Source organism: Hippopotamus amphibius, chromosome 9 (assembly GCF_030028045.1).
Source record: "Hippopotamus amphibius kiboko isolate mHipAmp2 chromosome 9, mHipAmp2.hap2, whole genome shotgun sequence".
Lineage (NCBI taxonomy): Eukaryota > Metazoa > Chordata > Mammalia > Artiodactyla > Hippopotamidae > Hippopotamus > Hippopotamus amphibius.
In genome coordinates, this window is record NC_080194.1 from 1,260,001 (window position 1) to 1,286,204 (window position 26,204).

At 52.0% G+C, this 26,204-nt stretch overlaps 1 protein-coding gene and 2 long non-coding RNA genes across 6 annotated transcripts in view; 2 read left to right on the forward strand and 1 right to left on the reverse strand.

Annotated features, from left to right (window-relative positions):
• LOC130861442 (uncharacterized) overlaps nt 1–984 on the forward strand; it is a 1,052-nt gene extending 68 nt beyond the window's left edge. Inside the window, exons 1-3 of the long non-coding RNA XR_009055584.1 lie at nt 1–256; nt 385–514; nt 711–984. The exon at nt 1–256 is cut by the window's left edge and continues 68 nt beyond it. This is a non-coding gene — a long non-coding RNA (uncharacterized LOC130861442). The remainder of the gene's footprint in view (nt 257–384; nt 515–710) is intronic.
• CSTPP1 (centriolar satellite-associated tubulin polyglutamylase complex regulator 1) overlaps nt 1–26,204 on the reverse strand; it is a 194,346-nt gene that overhangs the window by 4,460 nt on the left and 163,682 nt on the right. For 3 of the 4 annotated variants that reach the window (XR_009055581.1, XR_009055582.1, XM_057750309.1), the window contains exons 4-7: nt 19,597–19,681; nt 2,804–2,889; nt 981–1,176; nt 201–310 (exon numbers count right to left, since the gene is read on the reverse strand). Coding sequence is in view for 2 of the 4 variants with exons in the window: in XM_057750309.1 (XP_057606292.1) it covers nt 201–310; nt 981–1,176; nt 2,804–2,889; nt 19,597–19,681 (477 nt within the window). In the remaining 2 variants the exon portion in view is untranslated. Of the gene's footprint in view, nt 311–980; nt 1,177–2,803; nt 2,890–19,596; nt 19,682–26,204 lie in introns of all 4 variants that reach the window. The other variant, XM_057750307.1, reaches the window with a different exon arrangement.
• LOC130861441 (uncharacterized) lies at nt 2,886–8,480 on the forward strand. Its single transcript, XR_009055583.1, has 3 exons — nt 2,886–4,199; nt 4,282–4,353; nt 4,480–8,480. It is a non-coding gene; the product is annotated as an uncharacterized LOC130861441 (long non-coding RNA).

Consider the following 26,204-nt stretch of genomic DNA (forward strand, 5'->3'; position numbering starts at 1 on the left):
CCCAGAGGGAGAGGCCTCAGAGGGCACGTCTGGAGTTATGCGCCATCTGGCTCCCTGGGCCTCAGGGTCTGGCCCCGAGGAGTCAAGGCAGACACGGTGAAGCCTCCCCGCCTTGGGATTCCGCCCCACACCGGGCCAGCTCCTACCTGGCTGTACACTGTAGGGGCTGGCAAGGCTGGCCACAGCGAGCTCTGGCTTACCTAGGGCTTGGTTGATCCCGTGATGCTTTGAGAGGGCCACGAGGAACCCATAGAAGGTCAGTCTCTGAACGTTGCTTAGGACCTCTTTGACGAGGGCTGGCGGTGGGCAGCTGGAAGGGAGAATACAGACTCCACATTCAAAGACTAGCACGTCTGAGCGCCCCCTTTTCATCCACACCTTCAGCTTAGGGGGACGTCTAAAGCCAAGACGGAGGGCCCTGCCTGTCCTGGGAGCCCGAGGACCCCGGGCAGACGGCAGATCTGCAGGAGCCCGGCCTCGCTGTGGACAGAAAGGCTGGCCTGTCCACCCACTGGTGCTTCACTGGCGGGGGGGGGGGGCTGGGGGGCTGGAGGGCTGGGGACATGGTGCTGGGCACTGCCTCCTCGTGGAGACCAAAACCGGCTGCTCTGTCCCCAAGGGGACCTTGTGCTACCCAGGATAGCTTAGCCCTCCCTTTGTGTAGCGTGAATTCTGCACACAGTGAATATTTTTTCCTTCTCTCTAAAAAGTCAAGGCCAATCTCTCTCCTGGCAAGAAGGGGCCCAGGCAGGCCATCTGCAGCTGCTCCTGCCCACGTGAGAGCAACCCTTCCTGTAAGCCGCCTGGGAAGCCTTTCAGCCAACAGCCTGGACTAGGGGCAAATACCACTGGTCTAATGTATCCCGTGACCATCAAGGGCCTAGAAACCCTGGGCCAGTCAAGACACCTGCTGGAGTTCTGTCCGGGCCAGCAGCCTGCAGCCCCGGGGGCCGAGGCGGGGCTGCGTGCCCAGTTCTCACCTGTACTTGTGCCGGTCACACAAGTTCTCCAGGCACTGGCAGAACAGCGACGCCTCCACACCCTCCAGCGTGCTGGCCTCGCCCAGGGTAGGCCGCTGGCGGTGCTGCCCACTGGACGACGTCGGCACGATCACCGTGTTGGGGTTCTTGCCTGACAGCAGGTCCTGGTAGATGGCGGCCACGCTCTCCAGGAATTCTGGGTACGGGGGTGAAGGGGCACAGGTCAGGCAGGGACGGCACACGTGGCCCCCTCACCGTGTGCCCTCCCTTCTCCGGGCGTTAGCTCAGCTCCACGCCTCAGTCCTCAGTGCACAGTGTCCTGGGGGCAGGGGCCCTCGGCCTCACGTGACCACCACATGCATGCGAGGTGACACTAACGTGTGTTTCAGCTCAAATGTCCCCTCCTCTAGTAGCTGTTCCTAAACCAGGTGAGACCCCGTTACATGCTTTCACGTGCCCTCTACTCCTCTGCAGCGCTTATCCAGTGAGGGGTTTTCTGTGTGACTACTTGTTCACTCTGTCTCCTTGCTGGAACAGAAGATCTTGCACAAAGGCCTGGATCAGGCCTTGTCAGCCTCCCTGCCCCAGCACCTAGCACTCTGCCTGGCATATCGAAATGCTATAAATATTTTTTTAAGTTTATTTCTTTATTGACTGTGTTGGGTCTTTGTTGCTGTGCACGGGCTTTATCTAGTGGTAGAGAGCAGGGGCTACCACTGAGCAGGCTTCTCAGTGCGGTGGCTTCTCTTGTGGCAGAGCAGGGCTCGAAGCGCACGGGCTTCAGGAGTTATGGAACGTGGGCTCAGTAGTTGTGGCTCACGGGCTTAGGTGCTCCGTGGCACGTGGGATCTTCCCGGACCAGGGATGGAACCGGTGTCCCTTGCACTGGCAGGCAGATTCTTAACCACTGAGCCACGAGGGGAGTCCCGAAAATGCCAAAAATATTTTTTAAAAAACATTAAAGAGTGAACGTGTGCACAGTCCTGCTGGTAAGCCCCATCGTGCGAGGCCTCTCGCCTCTCTGACTCAAGAAAGCGGGTTGGAACACCGGTGGGAGACCAGGCTCGCAAGCGGCTCACGTACGAACCATCTGAATTCGCTCTCCAATGCGAGCCCAGCCCTCGCGGGGAAGCGCGGACGTGCGACCCACCTCCCCGCCGACGGGCGCGCGGAGACAGCCGGACAGACGGACAGCGGGGGAAGAGGGTCCCCAGGCCCAAGAGCGTCCGCGACGGGCGACGCGGACGCCTGGAGCCGCTGAGGGCAGGCGGCGAGCCCCCAGGCTGCAGCCCCCGACGTGGCGCCGGGGCGAGGCCGGGGCCGCGGGGCCCCCGCGCGCGGAGGAGCCTGCCTCAGACAAGCCCGCCGACGGACGCGGCCGGCCGCCAGGCCCGCAGGGGGCGCGAGGGCCTCCTGGTGCGCGGGGGCCGCGTGTGCCCAGAGCCGGGCCGGGCCGGGCCGCGCCGCAGGGACACGGCCGCGGGCGGGGCGGGGCGCGGGGCGGGGCGCCGGAGGGCCCGCCCCCCAGCGTGGGCGCCGCCCCCGGGAGCCCCGGGCGGCCGGCCTCGGTCCGGGCTGCGGGGAGGACGCAGGGGCTGAGGGCGCCGCCCGGCGCGCGGCAGGGGGGTTGCTCCGTGGCGTGTGCGGCGGCCCGTGCTGTGAGCGCGGCGCGCGGGAAGCCCCGGGGTCTCCGCAGCCGCGATCGCGAGGCCGCCAGCGGGCAGGCGACGGCCGGCCGGGGCCCCGCGGAAGGCGGCGGGGGGAGGCGCGCGTGCCAGGCAGGCCGGGGGGCAGGGCGGCGGGGCGGCCGCGGGGGCGCTCACCTGCGTAGTAGAACTGGATCTGGAAGGCGAAAAGGAAATCTGAAAAAGACATCAGGCAGTCCATGGCATCGTCCGTGAGCACAATCCTGAGGGGGAGGAGAGAGAGAACGCGAGAGGGGGTGTGTGTGTGAGTGTGTGTGAGTGTGTGGGGCACTCGGGGACCTGCGCTGTGGCCGGGGCTCTCGCCTCCCCCGGGACCGCGGGACGCTGGGGAGAGGGCTCCCCGAACGAGCTCCTCCCGGTCGCCCACCTCCCCGGCAGCCGGACTCTGTCACCAGGCGGAACCGAAGCGGGAGGGCAGGCCCCCCTCGGCCTCCGTGGCACCAGCTAGTGGCTGGAACGTGGGGGCGGAGGTGGCGAGCAGGGGGTGCAGCTGTAAGGCAGCCAAGGTTCCTTTTCATATCCCTAAGCAGTAAATCCTTTCATCCGGCAGCGAGGCCCGTTTACTTCAGAATAAATACAGCTGATCAGAAGAGGCAAAAGGAACAGCCAGGAGGTTTAAAGGGGTCCTGGCAAGTGGCACTGAGATTTAACAAGCTACCGAGGGCCAGAACGGCTACAGGCGCCTCCATCCTGGGACACAGATGGCACAGGGGGCACAGGGTACCTCTTGGGGTCCGCCCTTGAGAGGGTCAAGAACGCGCCCCATCTTGCGACGCTGCGGTGGCCGGTGTTCCTCCACACGGTCCACTCTTACCAGCTGACCACCTCCTGGTTTCTGCCCTGACCCCTCCCCCTGCGCACCCACCGCACAGGAAGAAAACCACGTGACCACGAAAGGCCTCACGCTCTGCTCAGGGCCTCAGTGCAGAGGGGACAGGAAGAGAAGGAAATTAGCTCTTGCTGGGCTGCATCCACGTGCCAGGCAGGGGGCCAGACTCACCTACTGACGGGAAGCTGGGCCCCCAATCTCTTTCTTTTCTTTTTCTGTTTTTTTTTGGGCCACGCGGTGAGGCATGTGGGATCTTAGTTCCCTGACCAGGGATCCAACCTGCGCCCCCTGCCCTGGAAACGCGGAGTCCCAACCACCGGACCGCCAGGGAAGTCCCCACCTCCCATCTGCTTCTAACTGCGCCCTATCTTTCCTTTAAAAAAAACCCCACAAAACTGTTTTATTTTGCTCCCTCGTGTATTTTTCTCTCTCCACCTCCCCGGGTCAGAGAGCCCCCAGACTGGCAACTGGATCAGCTCCAGAGAGAGCAGGCATTGCTCCCCTCTGGGGAAGGGGCTTCAGAGAGAGTGTAATGTGAGCGGTGCCTGGAACTGTGCAAGGCAGCTGGCCTGGGCTCAGGTCTCCCTGAAGAGAGGAATGGTTCCCACGTCTAGTCTTCAGCTGTAATAATAACAATAGAAACAGGCAGTACTCACTGAGTACTTACTTCACGGCAGGCGCTGTGTAAGTATTTAACCCATATTAATGAAAATTTATCCCACAACAACCCCATGAGACAGGTCTTGTGATTATTCCCATTTTACAGGTGAAGAGATTAAGTCTCAGAGACGTCAGCTTGCTGAGATCACACAGCTGGTGAATTTGCTCTACGCGTCAGGTACTTACTTTCCACTAGGTCTCACTGCCTCTTTTAAAATAAAGATACAGAAAATAAACACTAGCATTTTATTTGGTAGTTTATTAGCTGCCCAACTTATCTTTCTTCTTCTCACCTGTATTTTAGGGCCTTAACTGTTTCTCACGTATCTCTTGGGGAAGAAAAAAGCTGCCTCAACGACCAGAATTAAACATTAACATTCCAGCTGGAAAAAAATTCAAGGCCAGAGAGTGGGCGGAAGCAGTGCCGCCGCCGGCCACCGGAGGGCACCCTGGTCCCTCCGACAGAGGCTCCCGGGGGGCCCGGCGGTTCCCCCGGTTCTCATCCCCTGAGAGCTCAAGCAGGCGCAAGGGAGGAGGGAGGGCCCGGAGCCCAGATCCTGATATCTGGGTGCGGAGAGGCGGGTGCGGAGAGGCAGAGAGCGAGAGGGCGGGCAGAGGGGACGGGGGCGGCAGAGACACCCCAACGACGGAGGCGGAGTGGGCACCCCCAGAGCCCCGGGAGAGGAGCCACCGGCACCTCGGCCACTCCTCCCCAGGCTCTCAGGGAAGCAGAGGCCCCCGGGGAGCGAAGGCAGCGACCGCCCCGGCCCGCCCTGCTCCCAGGACAGCGAGGAACCCGAGGGGCCCGGGGTTAATCAGCAGGCAAGTGTGCCGGGCTGAGAGCATCCCGGGCGGGAGCCCACGGAGGGGACCACACTTGGCTCCTCTTCCTGAGCGTCGACCTGGCGTCCGGCGCTCCTGCTGAGAGCGGTCACCTCCACTTACGATTTCTCTCTTTACCTGTTCCTTCATTTATTTCATACAGGGGGTCCCCGACTTACGACAGTTCAACTTAAATTTTTAGACTTTGCGATGGTGTGAAAGCGAGACGAACTCGGTGGAAACCATACTTTGAATTTTGCATGCTGACCGTGCCCTGGCCTAGCGGTGCGCGGTGCACACTCTCTCGTGACGCTGCGCAGTGGCAGCTCCCGGTCAGCTACAGGGTCACCCGGGCGGACGCAGACAGCCATTCTGTTTCTCACTTTCGGTGCAGTGTTCAGTCAATTACATGAGAGCGTCAACACTTTATTATAAAATAGGCTTTGTGTTAGATGATTTTGCCCAACTGTAGGCTGACGTAAGTGTTCTGAGCACATTTAAGGTAGGCTGGGCTAAGCTGTGATCTCTGGTAGGTTAGGTGTAAAAATGCATTTGTGACTTTTGATATTTTCAACTTAAAACAATAGGTTTATCGGGACATCACCCCACTGCAAGTCGAGGAAGATCTGTATTGCAATATAATTCAAATACTGTGACATTCAGTCTTTAAAAGTGTACAGTGTTTTTTTTTTTTAGTATATTCAAAGTTGTGCGATCATCACTACGGTCTCGTTCCAGAAGTTGTAGTACTTGCCCATCAGCGTGCTCCTGAGAGAGGCCCTGCCACACCAGGGCTTCCAAGCCAACTGCAAGAAGCATCTTCCCCTCTTCGCCGGAGCTAGGACTGCCAGCTGCAAACAGGGCCACCCTTCCAGCCCCACAACCAGCCACAGCTTTCTGTCAGCGGCCCTTCTTGACGACGAACAGTCGTCCCCCGAGACGGGCGGCTGGGGGAGAGCGAGGGCACGGCCATCAGACGGCAGGAGGCCCAGCGGCCCGTCCCTGTGCGAGCAGGGCCGCCCTGCCTGCGCTCTGGTTTTGACCCCTGCTCCTTGGTGGGCTGAGACTTAGATTGCAGGGGGGGCCCGCAGGCTAGCTGGGGGCGTCAGACGGCAGCAGGGGCTTTCCTTCTGAGGGGCCGGGGGCTGGACCCCAGCAGCACGTTTGCACAGGACTGAGGGGTCTTCCTGACTGAGAGCAGTAAGACTGGCTGCCAGAGGAGCCGACGGCGTCTCAGCTCTCATTAACCGCAACCCTCCCTTGCTCAGCCAGAAACCTGGAGTCCTCCTGACATCCTGGAAGCGCCCCCCCTCGCCCGCCCCACGTCCGTCAATCACCGAGTCCTCTCAGGCCTGTTCCGGACATTTCTCTTGAATCTGTCTACTTCTTTCCACTTCCATGGTCCCATCCAATGCCCCCCTCCACCTCTGCTTCCAGGACAACTGGACGACCTCCTACCCAGTTTTCTGCAACACTCTTGCCTCCTTCTAATTGAGTATCCATACTGTGGCCAGAAAGATCTCTGCGATGTGGATTTGACCATTTTACAGCTCTGTGTGAAACCCTTCGCGGGCTTCCCATTGCCCTTGGAGCACAGTCTCCCATCCTTATCCAGACGTATGAGCTGGCAGGACCTGCCCTCTGCCTCCGCTCACCTTTCTGGACTTACCGGAGGCCCAGGGCAGCGCCCCTCGTGATGTTCCAGCCACACAGATCCTTCGGTTCTTCCCCTCCTCTGCCCTCCATGCCCCCCTCCTCACCGCCCTCCTCACTCTTCAGGATGAAGCCACCGAGCTCGCCTTTGGGAAGGCGAGGGTGGGCCTCCCTGCTCTGGCTTCCACACGTCTGTGACCCCCCCGCACTGTTTGTGTCTTTGCCCCAGGACTATACGATCCACCAAGTGACACCTGTGTCTCTCTGCCTGTTGCCTGACTCAGGCACCAGCATGGTGCGGGACACACCGTAGGCACCTGATAAATACTTGCTGAATGAAGGAAAGCATGGACAAATGGCGAAGAAGGGCTGCAGGGCCCTTTCCTTTCCCCTGGCAGGGTGACACCTGGGTGCTACACTCAGCTCTGCACAGTCCATTTAAGAGGAATAAACTAGTGGAGTCACGCACGGAACAGGGGGTCAGAGGGGTGGCGTCTGCAAACCAGGATATCAGACAAATGACTGCCTTCAGATCCTTTAGCCTGGAAGAGGAGACGAAGGAGGACGTGAGGCGGAGGCCCGACTCTGCAGGGCTGCCTCTGAGGGAGATGCCATAGGGATCTAGAGTTTGGCTCTAGAAGACTTGAAGATGCCCAGAAGGAGTGAGCTGCTTGTTGCTGGAGATATTCAAGCAGAATACTTCCCAAAAGTATGAAAGAGCGTCCTCTAGCTGTGACAGACTGTCATCCCGAGGCCGGGCCGAACCAACAGCTTCTCCTGTTCATGCTGGTTCTGGTGGGGCGGGGTGGGGGAAGTGCTCTGTCCAGAGGTCTGTGGCTGCAGAAGAGTCTGGAAGACTGACAAGAAGGTGCTTTTAGAAACACCATGTGCTGCACTGTCCATCTCCAAACCAATGCTCTGACCCATAAAGGTTCTTGGCACCTGGCTTAGGAATCTTGGCAGAACTGTGTGAAAAGGCAGGCAGGCGGCTGCAGGTCTGTCCTTGCCTTTGGGGACAGGGACAACCCCAGGCTGTAGGCCCTACGACCCACGACGGCTGCTTCACCCTGAACTCAAACGTGTCACCACCCCCCAAGAGGGCTCGAGAGGAGCTTCTGGAGGACGAGGGCGTCCCCATGCCCTCCCGCTGATGGCAGTCGGCTCAGCACCCTTCCTGCCAGAGGCCTTCTGCGGATGGGCCAGCTGCTTCTGACACCTGGAGGAGATGGGCCGCCCGGGCTTTGAAGTGGAGCCAGCAGGGAGCTCTGCCAACGAGAGGCTGTACAAATCCACCGGATCATGGAGGGACCCTTGCAGGCCAGGCCTCGGGGCTGGAGAGAGGGGCTCTGGCGGGGATGTGAAGGCGCTCGAGTTCAGGCTGGCTCTGAGCTGAACCATGTGAAGGGCGGAGGCCAGGGCAGCCACTGGAATGGAGAAAGAGCACTCGGCAGGGCCTCAGCTAATCCCCAGGGGGCTGGCCGTTCTCTCCCTCCCATGCTGACTTCCAACAGCTGGGATGGGCTGCCTGGCTGGGAGTTAAGTGGGTGCCAAGGAAGCAACAGCTTTCAGCCTGAACCTACTGACTTGCCAACTTCCTATTCACCCTTAAGGGTCAGTATGCCTGGTCTAGTGGCACGAGCTGTACCCTTTTTTTTTTTTTTGCAGTTGTGGGTTAGCAGCCCTGGGATCAAACCCCAGCTCTAGAACTCACTTGGCCAAGTTACCTTTTCTTGGGCGAGTTATGTTTTCTATTGGAGTTTCAGCTTCCTCATCTGTATAAAGGAGATAATTATAGTCCCTATTTCACAGGATTCTTGTGAAGATTCAATATGGTGATATACTGTGCCTATTCTATTATTATACATGAGTATATCATAATCACTCAAAATAAGTGTTAGCTGCTGTCATAAGTGTGTTCTAGCTGGTTTCAGGTGATGGAAGAGCTCAAAATAGCAAATAAAAACATGGCTCAGAGGAAGTAAGCGCTGCCAGCCCCCGGCGGGGCAGAGGCTCTCAGGAGGAAGCCAGCTATCCCGTCTCCAGGCCACTTCTGGGGGGAGCCAGGCCTCCGCCAGGGCCAGAGAGCGGCGCCCTGTGACCACGTGTCCTCTGCGAGGCCACGGGAGCAGCGTCTTTCTTGGCTGCAGCTGAAGCGCGTCTCCACGTCTGCCAGGGATCCCGGGACACCCCGTGGACTGTGTCGGACACTCTGGCCGCCTCCTCCAGGTGCTGCCAAGCTTCCTGCGACACGGGCTCCGGGCTGCCCCCCTCCCGGGCTGAGCTGGAGGCTCCCTTGTTCCACACGAGCTCCTCCAAGTCCGGGCCCCCGAAGCAGCAGGAAGTGTGCAGGTCACGGCTCTGCCCGGGTGCTGGCCTGCACCCCGGCCCCCGGCCCGCAGGGCCTGAGGAGCTGGGTCCAGAGGGAGTGGGCAGCCGCCACAGCACGGCGACACACTGCCCACCACGGGCTTCCCCCGCCAGCGCCGTAGGTGCGGCACTGCGTGCTCTGCTCACGCGATCCTGTGACGTAAGACCAGTGAGTATCTTCCCTGAGAACACAGAGGTTCAGAAACGTGAGCAGGGTTTCAAGCCAGAAGCAAAAGAGTTGTAATTCAAACACAGGTCCCTCCGACTGCAAACACAAGCCTAGGCCACCGCGGTGCCCCACGCGAGAAGCGGCCACAGCCCCTTCCGCCGGGCGCGGTCCCCTCTGCCACTCCCGGTGCGGGAAGCCTAGGCGGGACACTGCTTCTCCCCTGCAGGCGCTGTGAGGGCCCTGCTCCGCCAGGACAGCTCCGTTAGCCTGATCTCTCCCAAGAAGCCGTACAGCTGGGGGCGAACTATTCCACGATCTTAGGATAAAAACCCAAACCCAATGCATGGCCTCGTGAGGCCCTCCTTTCCTCTCCCAGACCCCAGACTCCTTAGACACTAGGTCCACTGGCTCCTTCCAGTTCCCCTAGGTCCTCACCGGCAAAAGCCGAGCCTCTTTCCAGGCCACTTACTTTCCCTAGACGGCCTTTCCCTCTCCCTCCCTAAATCCCACCCACCCTTTTCATTTTATTCATTTTAAATAAACTATTTAAAACTTCAGAAAATTACACAGAATAACATAACAAACACCTGGGTACCCACCAGCTAACTTCATCCAGACTTCACACTTTACCATCCTTGCTTCACTGTTTAAAAGCTTCGTAAAATATTACACATGTGGCTTAAAACACCTGGACACCTCATCGCCTTCCTCTACTTTCCTCCTTAGAGATCGCAGCTGGGGCCTGAGGGCTTGGCATTCATTCCCTGAAAGCTGGGCTTGGCATCCCTCTGCGCACTTTCACACGGTATTACCTCACGCAAATGTCTCCGTTCTTAAAGCATTATGTACCTTTGTTGTGCTTGTTCTCACACGTATTCTGTACATTGCCATTCTGAGATTTAGCAGGGCTGAGGCATGCGTATCTCCCTGCACTCATGTTAGCTGCTGCGTGGAATCCCACAGAACGGAGACCACACACTGCCCTTTCTGCTGCCCGGGGACCGCAGCGGTTCTGGCTGGAGCTGTTACAAATAACGCTGCATGTCTGCTCACAACCGGGCACACCTCTGGAACTTTTTGACTTGCTCGGATTGCTTCAAAGTGCTTGTGACAGCGAAACCCTCCCCCTCGCAGCTGGTGGGAGTGCCCACCGTCCCGCATGCTCTCCAGTTCTTGTATGATCTCATTTGAAAACTTCTGCCGATTTGATGACTGAAGCGGCAGCTCAATCTAGTTGGTATTTCCCTTATTACCAGTGAGTTTGGCCATGAAAATAGGCCCAAAGGTTTACTAGTTGTTAGGGGTTTCTCTTCTAGGTGTCATCTGTTTGTATCTTTGGACTATTTTTCTACTGAGGTTCTTCATCTTTTCCTTATTGATTTGTAGGAGTTCTTCATAAGCAATTTTTTTATTTTATTATTTTTTTAGGAGGTATACTTTTTTCATTTTTAAATTTATTTATTTATTGGCTGCGTTTGGTCTTCGTTGCTGCACGTGGGCTTTCTCTAGTTGCAGTGAGCGGGGGCTCCTCTTCATTGTGGTGCGTGGGTTCCTCATTGCGGTGGCTTCTCTTGTTGCAGAGCACGGGCTCTAGGTGCATGGGCTTCAGTAGTTGTGGCACACAGGCGCAATAGCTGTGGCTCACGGGCTTTGTTGCTCCTTGGCATGTGGGATCTTCCTGGATCAGGGATGGAACCCGTGTCCCCTGCATTGGAGGCGGAGTCTTAATCACTGAGCCACCTAGGAAGTCCTTCATAAGCAATTCTTTTTTTTTTTTTTTTTTTTTTATTATTATTTTATTTTATTTTTTTGGGGGGTACACCAGGTTCAATCAACTGTTTTTATACACATATCCCCATATTCCCTCCCTTCCTTGACGCCCCCCCACTCGATCCCCCCCACCCTCCCCACCCCAGTCCTCTAAGGCATCTTCCATCCTCGAGTTGGACTCCCTTTGTTATACAACAACTTCCCACTGACTATTTTACAGTTGGTAGTATATATATGTCTGTACTACTCTCCCGCTTCTTCTCAGTTTCCCCTTCACCCCCCGCCCCCTCCCATACCTCGAGTTCTCCAGTCCATTCCCTGTATCTGCTTCCCTGTTCTTGTCACTGAGTTCATCAGTACCATTTTTAGATTCCGTATATGTGAGTTAGCATACAATATTTGTCTTTCTCTTTCTGACTTACTTCACTCTGTATGACAGATTGTAGTTCTATCCACCTCATTACATATAGCTCCATCTCATCCCTTTTTATAGCTGAGTAATATTCCATTGTATATATATGCCACATCTTCTGTATCCATTCATTTGTTGATGGGCATTTAGGTTGCTTCCATGTCCTGGCTATTGTAAAGAGTGCTGCAATAAACATTATGGTACAAGTTTCTTTTGGGATTATGGTTTTCTTTGGGTATATGCCCAGGAGTGGGATTACTGGATCATATGGTAGTTCTATTTGTAGTTTTTTAAGGAACCTCCAAATTGTTTTCCATAGTGGCTGTACCAACTTACAGTCCCACCAACAGTGCAGGAGAGTTCCCTTTTCTCCACACCCTCTCCAACATTTGTTGTTTCCAGACTTTGTGATGATGGCCATTCTGATTGGTGTGAGGTGATACCTCATTGTGGCTTTGACTTGCATTTCTCTGATGATGAGTGATGTTGAGCATCTTTTCATGTGTTTGTTGGCCATCTGTATGTCTTCTTTGGAGAAATGTCTATTTAGGTCTTCTGCCCATTTGTGGATTGGGTTATTTGCTTTTTTGGTATGAAGCTGCATGAGCTGCTTGTATATTTTGGAGGTTAATCCTTTGTCCGTTGTTTCATAGGCAATTATTTTTTCCCATTCTGAGGGTTGCCTTTTAGTCTTGTTTATGGTTTCTTTTGCTGTGCAAAAGCTTTTAAGTTTCATGAGGTCCCATTCGTTTATTCTTGATTTTATTTCCATGATTCTAGGAGGTGGGTCAAAAAGGATGTTGCTTTGATGTATGTCAAAGAGTGTTCTGCCTATGTTTTCCTCTAGGAGTTTGATAGTGTCTGGCCTTATATGTAGGTCTTTAATCCATTTGGAGTTTATTTTTGTGTATGGTGTTAGGAAGTGTTCTAATTTCATTCTTTTACATGTTGCTGTCCAATTTTCCCAGCACCACTTATTGAAGAGGCTGTCTTTTTTCCATTGTATACTCGTGCCTCCTTTGTCAAAGATAAGGTGCCCATATGTGTTTGGGCTTACTTCTGAGTTCTCTATTCTGTTCCATTGATCTTCCTTTCTATCTTTGTGCCAGTACCATACTGTCTTGATCACTATGGCCTTGTAGTATAGTTTGAAGTCAGGAAGCCTGATTCCACCAACTCCATTTTTCCTTCTCAGGATTGCTTTGGCTATTCGGGGTCTTTTGCGTTTCCATACAAATCGTAAGATTTCTTGCTCTAGTTCTGTGAAAAATGCCATTGGTAATTTGATCGGGATTGCATTAAATCTGTAAATTGCTTTGGGTAGTACAGTCATTTTCACGATGTTGATTCTTCCAATCCAGGAACATGGTATATCCCTCCATCTGTTTATGTCATCTTTGATTTCTTTCATCAATGTCTTAAAGTTTTCTGCATACAGATCTTTTGCCTCCTTAGGCAGGTTTATTCCTAGGTATTTTATTCTTTTGGTTGCAATGGTGAATGGGAGAGTTTCCTTAATTTCTCTTTCTGCTCTTCCGTTGTTAGTGTATAGGAATGCAAGAGATTTCTGTGCATTAATTTTGTATCCTGCTACTTTACTAAACTCATCAATGAGTGCTAGCAGTCATAAGCAATTCTTGAGACTAAAAACTCTGCAGACCAATCTGTTGTTAGTTACGTACATAATAAATATCTTCTAGCCTCTCACTTCTCTTTCAACCTTGTTAATGGTATCTTGTTACATAGAAAAATGTAATCTTAATTCTCTGGTAGTCCACTGGCTTGGGATGTAGCACTTGCGCCGCGGTGGCCAGGGTTCAGTTTGCGGTCAGGGAATTCGTGCTTCCTAGCAGACACTTCTCCTTTCTCTAGAATGTCAGCTCCACGAGGGCAGGCCCTTTGTTTTGTTCACTGCTCTGTCCTCAGCACCTGGAACAGTGCCTGCCACAGAACAGGCACTCTCCACGAACACTGGCTGAGTGACTGAGAATACGTGAATGCAATTTTGCGGTCAGTTTATCAACCTTGTCCGCTGGGCTTGGGCTTTTAGAATTTGAAGAATTTTTATCTTGTTTAAGGATTTCTTAACTACCAGGTGGCCATAAAAATATTTTCTCCTAATCTCTTCTAAGAGTATTATAGTTTTGCATTTTACACTTAGGTCTGTGGAATTGACTTCTGAATATGGTCTGAATTAGGGATCTAATTTTATTTTATCCTATGTGGATAAACTATCAACTGAAAAAAAAAAAAAAGCACAGTGTGAGAGTTGTGAATTAAGTTTTATTTGGGGCAAAATAAGGACTACAGCCTGGGAGACGGCATCTCAGATAGCTGAGGACCGGAGGTCCGTACATGTGTGATTCTGGTGAAGGGGGAACACCTGCAAGTGAGCACGTTTGCAGACGCTGCTGCTGGTCTCGTGAAGTTTACTGCTCGCCACAGGGAGCAGAGGTCTCCTATAATGATGTTAGTGCTTTTCCAGGGATGAGGAGAGGCAAGAATTGAGCTTATAAAATCTTCTCTTGAAGATATCGAACTCTCTGGGACTTCCCTGGCGTCCCAATGGCTAAGACTCCGTGCTTCGGCTGCAGGGGGCGTGGGTTTGATCCCCGCTTGGGGAAGATCCCTCATGCAGCGTGGCAAAAAAAACCAAAGAAAAAATCGAACAGTCTGAAGGCCTGTTCTGCCCTCTTTTCCCAGAGCACAGGGTGCCTCATTCCTGATTTCCACGCTGAATCCCACTCAGTGTGTGTTTAAGGTCAGCGGCTGCAGTGGCTTAATCCTTGTAGAGGCAGATGGCAAGTCCCAATTTTCAGCTGGCATTATGATGGCCTTGTGATACGTCTTAATAGTCGATAGGGCAAGTTCATCTCTTATTAATCCTTCAGGTCCCAGATTCAACACCTCTGCTTCATGGACAAGCTTCTCATGATTCCCCAGGTTAGCTGGGTATCCTGTTTATATGCTCCTACGGCAATCAGTTTTCACTTATATAATGTCTGCTGCTCTATCGGTTTGGAAGTCCTTCGAGGGCTGGAACAGCATCTATTTTGCTCCCTGTCGTAGCTCCTCCACGAGCACAATGACGGGCACAGAACAGGCACGCGATAAATATTTGGTACATGAAAGGTCTATGGGGAGGGAAGGGATCGTCTGTGTGGGGGAAAGACCTTTGGGGCAACAGTGACACTCAGGTGGCAGGTCAGATCTGGGGAGGAGATCTGCGCAGGACGCTAGTGCAGGAGAGAGGCATAAAGACAGAAAGACACCCTAGATTCCTTAGGAGTTTATGTGCTTTCGAAGCACTCCATGTGTTCAGCATATAACCACGATAAAAGAGCTTTTCCTATCAAACACGTAGTACGCACTAGGAAATCTGGCTTTCAGAGAGGGAGAGGTGAGTTAGTGTTTCAGAGGACAAGAGTGAGAAGGAAATGTAATTCCTTTTAATGCAATTCTAAAACGCCAGAATGCGATTGGCAGGCAGTGCTCTAAAGTGGTTCTCGGAGTGTGGTCCCCGGCCATGGGCATCTCCTGAGAAGCACGAACTCTTGAGCCTCACCGCAGACCACGGGCCTCCGAGGGCGGGGCTGGGCCATCCGTGGTCTGGTAAGGCCAGCAGGGGACTGTGACGCACACACGCAAGCTGGAGAACCCCTGCGTTGAATCCTCGCCCCTGGGGGGGCGCTTCCCACCTCGGTGCCATTCGGGCCTTGAGTGGGCCGTAGGTGTGACGGTCCCCCCCGGCCCAGCTGGGAGGCCAGAGCCTGCAGGCTAACCACGGGCGTCCTGTCTTTACCCTACTTTTTGTTATATATTGTTTTCTGAGTGTTGTGAAGGGAACAAAGGCCAGAAAGCACTGCCTTAGGGAATCCAGGAACTTCTCACTTGTTTAATTTTTAAAATTGAAGTATAGTTCGTTTACAATGTTGTGCTAATTTATGCTGTACAGCAAAGTAACTCCGTTATACACATACAGGCATTCTTTTTTTAAAATTTATTTATTTATTTATTTATTTATTTATTTATTTATTTAGGCTGCTCCACGTCTTAGTTGTGGCATGTGGTACCTTTTTTTTTTTCAGTTATAGCATGTGAACTTCTTAGTTGCGGCATGTAGACTCTTAGTTGGGGCATGCATGCAGGATCTAGTTCCCTGACCAGGGATCGAACACAGGCCCCCTGCATTGGGAGCACAGAGTCTTACCCACTGAACCACCAGGGATCGATCCCAGGCCCCCCGCATTGGGAGCACAGAGTCTTACCCACTGCACCACCAGGAAAGTCCCTCTTTTTTTAATATTCTTTTCCACTATGGTTTATCCTAGGAGATTGGATATAGTTCTCTGTGCTATACAGTAGGACCTTGTTGAGTATCCAATCTAAATGCAATAGTTTGCACCTATTAACCCCAAACTCCCAGTCTATCCCTCTCCCTCCCCCGCTCCCCCTTGGCAACCACAAGTCTGTTCTCTATGTCTGACTTCTCACTTATTTAAAAAAAAATCTGGTAATAGTAATAATACCAACATTATGTTAACAGCAAGAAACTATGATTTATTGAATGTCTATAATGTGCTAAGCAATTCAGATACATTTTTTTTTGTTGAAATCTTACAACCACCTATGAGCTAGTTACTATTATTAGCCCATTTTACAGATATGGGAAACAGGGCCTAGAGGAGTTAAGGGAGGTCCTCAAGGTCATCAGCTAATAGACACTGGTGGTAGGTACACCCAGGTCTTTCTAACCCTACGATGCCTGTGCTCTAGTAGGTCAAGGTTAATACCACTGCTTCTAACGTTGTTTGCTCTGCACGGGGCACTATTTTAAGCACATTATATGCTTCTTCAATTATTACAACTATGATCATTCCCACTTTACAAGTGAGGAAACTGAGGCCCAAAGAAATTACTTTCCCAAGGGCACATGCCAGTAAATTGTGGAACCAGAATGTGAACTCAAGAAGTTCAGCTATAGCTGGATGCTCTTAACCATCAGGAAAGACTCCCAGTCCTTGGAGGACGGAGAGAGAGATGCTATGGTGACCGTTTAGGGATAAAATTACTTAACGACTCCCACTGCTGCAGGAGTGTGTGAGGTGGAGGGGTCTCTGCTGGCCGCTGTCAGGGAGTCTGTTTGCTCTTTGCTTTCCTGCGTTTCCGGCTCACACCTGCCGTTTCAGGGCCTGGCTGCAGTGCTTTCTGCCGCGGAGCAGGCTCTGGTGTGGGTACAGTGTTTCACGCACACGTCATCAGAGACTGGAGCCCCCTCCCGCGGCCTGTCCCCAGACCTCAAGGCCATGAATAACGTGAGCCTGGCAGTGAGACAGGAGAGCGCAGTGCCTCTTCCAGCAACAGTAACTGCCTTGGAGGCCTAACCACCCCTATTTGCAGTTCTGGTCAGACCCCTGGGCTTGTGTGTGAGGAAACTGCGATCCTGACCTTCAGGACAAGACGAGAATAACTTAAACGATCAGCTGTAGGCAGTTTTTCCACACGCGCACCGGCTGGAGTGGAGTGGGGCACGGATGGCACTGGGGAGGTGGGGACGACACAGAAGCCTGAGTCCTGAGCTCATCTCTGATTCTGCAGCCAGTATCCTGAGGCTTACCCGGGGCCCTTCTGTGTTGATCCTGGCATCCCCATCATCCCTCACATGCTCTGCTATTGACATGGACTGGCTACCATGCTTCCATGCTTCCTCCTCCTCAAATGGAAAGATCTGAAGTCTCTATCAAACAGTAGGCCTCTTGGTGAGATGGGGGTAAGTTTCTGACCACAGCTAGGAGAATATCACTCCAGAAACCCCTTGGTATCAATAATTGTAAGAATCTTTGGATTTTAGGGCTTCCCTGGTAGCATAGTGGTTGAGAATCTGCCTGCCAATACAGGGGACACGGGTTCAATCCCTGGGCTGGGAAGATCCCACATGCCACAGAGCAACGAAGCCCGTGCGCCACAACTACTGAGCCTGTGCTCTAGAGTCCGCAAGCCACAACTAATGAGCCCACGTGCCACAGCTCCCGAAGCCCACATGCCTAGAGCCCGAGCTCTGCAACAAGAGAAGCCACGGCAATGAGAAGCCGGTGCACTGCAATGAAGAGTAGCCCCTGTTCTCCACAACTACAGAAAGCCCGTGCTCAGCAACGAACACCCAACACAGCCAATAAATAAAAATAAATTATTTTTAAAAAAGAATCTTTGGATTTTAGAGGGTTCTATTCCTTCTAGTCTAATCTTGCAACGCTCACATACATCAGATTGTTTGGAAGGGTCTGGGAGACGGGGGCAGGGGGAGGGGCGGGCAAATGTGGAAACAGGGCTGCTGGGGCTGAAAGTCACTCAGAAGGCTCACCCTCGGACTCGCCAGTTAGCTTCCTGGAGCGGGAAAGGAGGACAGCAACGGCTGGGAGGGACCAAACCAAGGTGCTATGTCACACAGTGAGGGCAGGCTGTGATGAGTACCCAAGGGATCTTCTTCTAAACCAAAGGTCAAGCTCCTTGAGGGGCAGGAGCTGTATCTTATTCATCCCTGTAACCCTCAGTGTGTGGGATGGATCCCGGCACAAAACTGGCACTCAAGAAATATTTGATGAGAGGAAGTACTGAGACCTGCTATGATGTAGATGAACCTTGGAAACCAGTCACCAAGGACCACGTACCATATGATTCCATTTATTTATTTATTTATTTATTTATTTATTTTTTTGGCACACGGGCTTAGTTGCTCCGCGGCATGTGGGATCTTCCTGGAGCTGGGATCGAACCCGTGACCTCTGCATTGGCAGGCGGATTCTTAACCACTGCGCCACCTAGGAAGCCCCCATTTATTTTAAATGTCTAGAACAGGCAAATTTATAGAGACAGAGCGTGGTTGCCTAGGGAGGATGGGGGGATTGGGGAGTCATGGTTAAGGGGTGCAGGATTCCTTTTCAGGGTAATTAAAGTACTCTAACATTGATTGTGGTGATGGATGTGAATATACAGTTGGCCCTTGAACAACCTGGGTTTCAGCTGTGCAGGTCCACTTATATGTGGATTTTTTTCAACAGTAAATACTCCATCTGCAGGTGGTTGAACCCACCAATGCTGAACCCGCGGACGCGGAACTGTATGTATGGAGGTCCTGTACGTATGGCGCGCTGATACAGAGGGCCGGTGACCCTGACCCCTTCCTTGTTCACTAGTCAACTCTGCTCTGTAAATATACTTGATTAATTGATTTAGGGAAGCTGGGCATTTAAAAACTATTATTCAGACTTTACTTTTTTAAGAGCAGTTTTAGGTTCACAGTGAAATTGAGGGGGAGGTGCAGGGATTTCCCATATACCTCCTGCCCCTACACGAGCACAGCCTCCCTCGGGATCAACGTCCCCACCGCGGGTCCACTCGTTACAATCGCTGAACACACACTGATACATCACCACCCAAAGTCCACAGTTTAGGTCTGCAGTTCACTCCTGGTGCTGTACATTCTGCGGGTTTGGGCAAATGTCTACTGATGTGTATCTATCATGTATGACATAATACGGGATATTTTCCTAAAAATCCTCTGTTCCGGCACTTTTCAGAAAACAAGATTTTTGCTATACTTCCATTTGCTGCCTTAGCTCACATTTTCAGTTAAATAAGTAAAAGTCAACTAAGGCATAGCCCAGCTACCTCATTTGGTTAAAAAATGTGAATGACAGTGAAAGCAAACAGAAATTGGTTCCAACTATTTCTGCCAAGTCTTCCTGGTTCTGGACTAATCTTGCAAAGTTTCTGTTAGCACAAATAATACAATTTACCCCTCCCTCATTTGGGCTCTATCACCTTCATGCTTTCCACCCGCACACCTCAACCCCCTCCATCACAAGTCTCTGGCAAAGCTCGCCCCCTATTTTCTCAGAATGTCCTCTAGGGCTATTTCTTTGTGTGCGTGCCTGTGTGTCTCTGTGTGTGTGCTCGCCTGTTCATCTCACCACCCCCAACTCTATCTGCAGAGCCTAAGGCTCCCCACAGAAACCACCAAAGATCATCTGGCTTCCTTTTGGAAACGCAGAAAGTGAGTATTACGTTTTTGGGCAAATCCCAACTAGACCCCTCTCCAAATGCCAGTTTCTTGCCTATCAGTTTTATTCTCCCCTAATGGTGTATTTGTTTATATACATTTCAGGTTTCTCTCAGAAGCTGGGGCCAGAGATGGGGCTGAGTTGACTTCAAAAGCCCAGGAGACATACCTGGCTGCTTTCTGAGTGAGTTCCAGTGGGAAATCCGGGCACAGTAATTGCAGCAAGCAGTGGTACTCCCTCATGGTCAGGAGATCTGGAGGGAAATGGAGAGGAACACGTCAGGTCTCTGCCTGTGAAGTCATTGCTGTCTTTTTGGTCATTTCATGAGTTTCAGACCTACTCTCCGTCGAGCTGCTCTTTTAAAGGTGAGTCAGTGTTAAGGCTGCGTTAGCCACTAATCCTTCAAGGGTGAGATTTTAACATCAATATTTCTACAAAGTTTCTTCCTGGATGGGAGGCACCCGGCTACCACATTTTGGCCAAAGGAGCTTCACTGGTTTGAAAGATGGTCCGTAAGAAGGGGGAATTAGAGGGGTAAATTTATTAGCCTTCTTAGTTTGATTTTCCTTGTGTATGAAAATCCGCAAGAATGAGTCATTTCAAAGCTGGCTAAATTTGTTGCAATTCTCTGGCATGGTAACATTCACCACCACATGCCCGAAGGCCATCCTCAGAATATCTGGAAGCAGTGCTAAGGCAAACGCGATCTTGCAGTGTATGGGGGAGAAGAATATAGCATAGCAACCCACAGACCTTCTTACTCTGTCATCCAGTATTGTGCAGGCTGGCTTCTTTTGGATGCCTGCACACAAATCTGGTCACCCTGTTACAGAAAGCCAAGACAAAGGCCCAAGATATACAATCAAGGCAACCAAATGACTCCTGATGTACAGAAGCAGTGCTTTGGGAGAGAGGAGCCAGGATGAGGCTCCGAGGCTCAGTAGGAAACCCAGAGAGGTAACTCTCAGGGGACTTATAGGATGCCGAGAGAGAGGAAATACAGTGATGCTTAAAACTTGTTCTGTTACTGCATGTCCCAAAGCCAAGAGATTTTTAGATCAGCCCGGCAGCTGCAATCCGCAAGTGTTCCATATACCAAAGCATTTCACATGGGGAAGGAGGTGCAGACGGTAAAGCGAGATCAAGCAAGCCAGAAGCCCCCCTCACTGGGAGCAGGAGTGAGAGGAGGGAACCCAGAGGCCACGGCCACACTTGGGGAACGAAGGCAATGATCACAGGCACTTGGTTTCTTTGGACCTAAGTTAGCTCAAGCCGCAGGAATCCAGATCTCCTGTCCCTGCTAGTTTGGTTGATGCTTTTCCAAGATAAAACCCCCAAATCCCCAGGGTCAGGCCTGGGTTCCTACTACTTTTTCATCAAGGCTCAATTCAAGGTGGGGGCACGGGGTTAGACTGACCACATTGCCAAAGTCAGGGACACCAAAGCGACAGACTCAGCGTCCATGTAGGTCAAAGGATCAAGATGGCTTTTGTGGCCTTCGTCTTGGCCACAATGGGGTGTGCACTTTCCTCTCCTCACTCGCCTGACCTCGGGCACAGCCTAGTAGGAGGTTTTGTTCTTCAAGGGAAGCAGTAATAGCCACTTGCGGGCTCGCAGCTTGGGGTGAGGGACAGGAAAGACGAAAGGGAGAAAAGCCACTGAATCTAATGTGTTCCCACTGTACTCTCACTCGAAAACCTCCCGCACAGAGAGAAGTGAGTTCTGGCAGGAACGAAATAAAGTTCTATCTTTGCATCATTCGTGCTTTTCTAGGCCTAGCTTTGGTGGGTGGATCTGATACCTTTCTTGGGGAGAGGGTCAGAGCATTTCACAGTTGCTCACATTTATCCTCCAAATGATCTTCGAGACATTCTCGGGAAGATAAACAGGGTGGAGGAAAATGAGAAGCCTAGAGAGGGCTGCGTGACCGCCTTATTTAATCAGGAAAGATAATGCTTGGAATCAACCTCCGCCTCCTGGTTTCCAGACTCTCAGCTCTGTTTAGGTCCTTGATGCTATTCTAAGTCATGTGCTTCAAACACTGGCTTCCTAAGGATAGAAGAATCATTTACAAAAATAATTTTGTACTTCTCCAATGCAACAACAATTCTTGAAAATAGTAAACACATCACAAACACAACCAAAAACAGAATACATCCTGTTTACCGCTTATGGAACTTTGCTTTCCTAAATGTAAGGTGAGAAAGATGGTCCGATAAAGAGATGAATGAAAGTGCAGGCAAATAAACAACGCTGGCCACCTTTATTGTGGAAGACAGCAGTTCTATTAAAGTATAGGCGGGGTAATATTAAGGCCAGATGATTTCAAAGGAGCGGCACCTGCCGGGTGGAGACACTCTTGGGCTGTGCTGTGGGTATCTGGGAGAACGGTGAGTGAGAGGACGTGTTCCCAAATCAGAACATCGCTGAGCAAATGGGGCCCGTGCTCCTCTGTCCCTCGGGCTCCGGGTCCTGGCTTGGCGCTGCCGTCTTCCAGGTGTGCAGCCTTGGGCAGATTGCTCCGTCTCTCTCAATCTCAGCTTCTCATCCTTGAAATGGGAATGGTGATCCCTATCCCACTTCAAGATTAAAAGAGATGACACCTAGAAAGTACTCAGCAGCCTGTCTGGAACACAGTAATATCAAACAACAGGAGCTACTTTGCTCTTGCTTTTAGATCCTGGGGTCAACGGCGGGAGGGGAGGAGGAAGGTGTTTCCTGCTGAGTGTAGGGGCCTAATGCCCTGGGAGTGTTCTGCCTTGAAGATTCTGTCAGGTTGCTTGAGCCAAACCTGGTTTGGAATCCTCTCCTGCAGTCTGCATTCACTTCATGCCTCCTCTGTTCCCAACGAGCCAGCGGCCTCCCCAGCTTCTGGGGCTCACACTCAGGCATTGGTTAACCCCAAATGCTCCTGCCAATTTCGGGTCCTTTGGCTCTAAGAGCCGCCCGAGATCTCGGAGCTCTGCCTTCCAGGCAGCGCTCTGTGCTTCAGGAATAGCAGCAGTGAGACTGACTAGCCACTGAGCTCTGTGCTTAGGCTTTGAATCAGCTCACCTCACCTTTACGACAGGCTCACAAAGCAGACGCTAGTGTTCCCAGCCCTACTTCGCAGATAAGGACAGGGAGGATTGGAGAGATGAGATCATCCGGTGAGTGAGGACAGAAGGGTCCAGAGCCTGGGGGCAGGAAGGGGACTTGGCCTCCCGGAGCAAGATCCTAGGCTGGGAGCGAAAGAAGGGGGCCTGAGGGCTGAATGGGGTTGATGATGACCATGACACGAACAGGCCACGTCTCCTGAGCGCGTGCTACGGGCCAGACGCTGTCCTCCCCGGGGTCTCTCCTGTGCCATCTCGTCTCGCCCTCACGGTGCTCACCCCCACGTCACAGACACAAAAGCTCAGGCCGTGCTTCACGGGTGGAACTGGAATTCAGACTCTGGCAGTCTGGCTCCAGAGTTTACCCCACCCGCTTCTCCCCACCTGGATCTTATCAAGGCTTATGTGTGAAGGCTTAGAAGCTTGCTCTCCCCTCCAAACAAACGGCAGGAACTAAATAGCTCCAGGTGAACTGGATCAAGGAGACAATTCAAGTGAACTGGGATTTTTTTCAGGTAAGAAATTGAGTCTGAAAGGTGCTAATTACTGTCAACAGGAACCACGGCCGCCCCAGCACCACGGCCTGCGGCCTGCGCTGGGCCGGAGGCCACGGGAAGGTGGGGGGGGGGGTGAGTACACCTGTGCTGCTGGCTGCCCGGCCGCGTCTCATCCCCGCCCACCTGCCTGCGCTCTCCATCCCGGCAGGTGCAGGGAAGGTGAGTGGCGTGTACCAGCAGACGCCTTCTCTAAGGGAATCCCCCCCAATTAGGAAAGCTGCAGCCAGCAGGTCTTGAAAGTTCAAAGGCAAAGACATAAGACGACTTTGGTATAAGATCAAAATCAGAACACTCCCCACACACTGGTGCTTCTCTTTTTGTGGGTGGTCAGAGCTGTTAAACTTTCTTATTCTAAGCCTCGTAACACTCCCATCGATGGCGTGCCTGGCTCTACACCCTCGACCCAATCTCAGGAGGCAGCACAGTACAGCACTGTGACTACAGCAGGGGCTCTGGAGGTAGACCGTCTGGGTCCAAAGCCGAGCTTTGCCACTGATTTCAAATTACTGAGCTCTGAGCGCTCTCGGCCTCAGTGTCCGCATCTATAAAGTGGGGATCATGAGGGTCCAACACCACACAGCTGCTGTGAGGGAGTGTGAAGCCCTGGGAACAGTGGCCATCGTAAGTGCTGTTGGTATTTGCCATTATTATTTCAGAAATGAAGAAGCTAGGGTTCCTTTACGGCTGATCACGTCTTCAAGGAGACAGAGCTAGTAAGGGGAGGGAGGACTGAGACTCAGACGTACGCCTGTCTAGCTCCAAAGGTCCCGCGAGTTCTACTCTAGCAGGTGGGGTCTGGCTGGTGTGGGGGGGACTTGACTTCTGATGACAGGATTATTTACTCCAGGTGACGGACAGACTGCATCTCTAAGTGAAACATACAGATACCCTCCAGGTGGGCAGGGCAGCTGTATTAGTGCAGAGCCCAGACGTTGTAATCCTACGGCCTGGCTTCAAAACCTGGCTCCACTACTTACCACAAGTATAACTTGGACAAGTGCGACAAAGTTTCTGAACCTTGGTTTCCTCTTAGACATGTGACAAGCCACAGTCCCTACCTAACGGGATTGTGGTAAAAATCAAATGAGGTAATTTGTATATAAGGAGATTTTCTGAAAAATTACAAAATGCTCAATAAATGGGAGAAGTATTTAATAATTATTAACTGATTAAAACTCGAAGCCCTGAAATTAAGGCACCTTTGGGCTTCCCTAAAGCCCTCAGCACAACGCCTGGCGTATAGTAGTAACATCTGTGGGAGGAACGAACAAGTAAAACCATGCACCGCATCGCGACCCAGATGAAAATTCGGAGGGACGCGTTCCAGGTTACTGTGTGAACACAGAGACGGGGGATCTGCAGGCACAGGAGGCGTGATGGTAAATTTAGGGCGGTGTGAGGAGATGCCAGGAGCTGTCAAGTGCTGAAAATGGAGAACGTCGTGGTTGGCTGGTATGTAGCGTATCTTTCAGTGAACTCGATGAATTATGGCAGGTGTAACTACATTTCGTGGACTTGCTGGCTCCCAGCACTTTCTTATCAAGTGCTCAATCCAATCAACTCGAACATTTATTTTCGTTGGAAGAGATCACCAGGTTTACCATGAACATCAGAAGAACCCTAGGGCTGCTTCGTCGTGACGCACTTTACTACTGTTACAACTCTAGCATGAATGCTGGAGTTTTCAAGATAAGCAACCCCTGACTCAAAATGTTCTTTTCTTGGCTATCCCCACGCTAATCCCAGAGAGCGATGGATGAGGTTATTTTGGTTAAGAAACTAATCTCATCAGAAAATTACTGATGCCCAATATATTCAAGGGCTAACTTGTTCTCACTTTCTCCTTTCTTGGAAAAGAAGCATTGAAGACCTTCTCTTGTCTTTTCTACATCTGGTCTGCCTTCTTGCTGTGGAAATTGCGGTCTCTGAAGCTCTACGGGGGCAGCTTAGTCATCTCTACATCCTCCTCGCAGGCCACCATGTGTGTCCACAGATTTGCTGAGAAGAACCGCAGCAGTGTGTGCTGGAAGACTCAGATGCCTCCTGCTCTTCCTGGGAAATGGTGCCTTTTCCAGGGTCAGACTGGTGTCACTAAAGGAGACTAGTGGAGGAGTGTCAGATGGAAGGAACGAGGGCCGTATCTTTGTCCCTTACTCGGAGGAGCCTTCCCCAAAGCCTGAATCAAGGGTTTTTAACCTCCAAAAGTCTGGAGGGTGCACTGGGGTTTCGTCTGAGTTCATTTGCATGAGTGCCTTCGTGAAGAGGGCTGGGTGAGCTAGTGCTGGGACAGAAGCCGGAGATAATGAAATGCTACCAAGCCACGGGGAATCCCAGAGGACTGAACAACCTCTAGCTGGTTGGCTGCATGATCTCAACAGGAACTATCACAGAGGCCAGAGAACACCACAGCCCAGGAATGGACTTTCCAATTTTCAGCGGCAATTGTTTTTCTGTTTTTTATGCAGGGGTTGTGAAGGCTCATTCCCAGTGACACTCACCCCCAGCCAGGCTGCTCTGCCAAGAGATGCTCGGAAGAACATGGGTAATTCAGGGCATGGCCAGACCACCCCTTCCTTTCCCCAGGGCACTGAGGCTTTGGTACCAGCCCACAGCTGAGTAAACATCTCAGTGCTACTTTGCAAGGAGGGGAAGGGAGAGAGGGCGAGTTGGGGGAGGGGGAGGAAGGGGGCAAGACATCTGACAGCTTCGCGCCCCATGTAGCACTTGTACCACAAGTCACAGGAGGACTGCTAACATCCCAGGGCCACGTGCCTATCAAGCAAGACCCCAGAAGAGCAAACTGTGTTCTTAAATTTTATCTTCTTTGACAGCACTGCTGTTTAATATTGTAAATGGAGGAAAATGATAATTAGTTTACTGCAAGGGACATGATTTTACAAAAGGAATGAGAAATAAGGGCTTCCGGGACACCTGTGGGGCTGTGATTAACCCTGTCCTGCCCAGGGTATGTGGACTGTGTTCAAACAGGGGCAGAGAGCCAGACTCTTTCGTTTCTATATTTGATTATGACTACACCCAATACCAAGTGACTGTTACTTTCTGGCCCGTATATATGTTCTAGGCAATGTATTAAATCAGATATAGGAACAATTTCATGGCAATT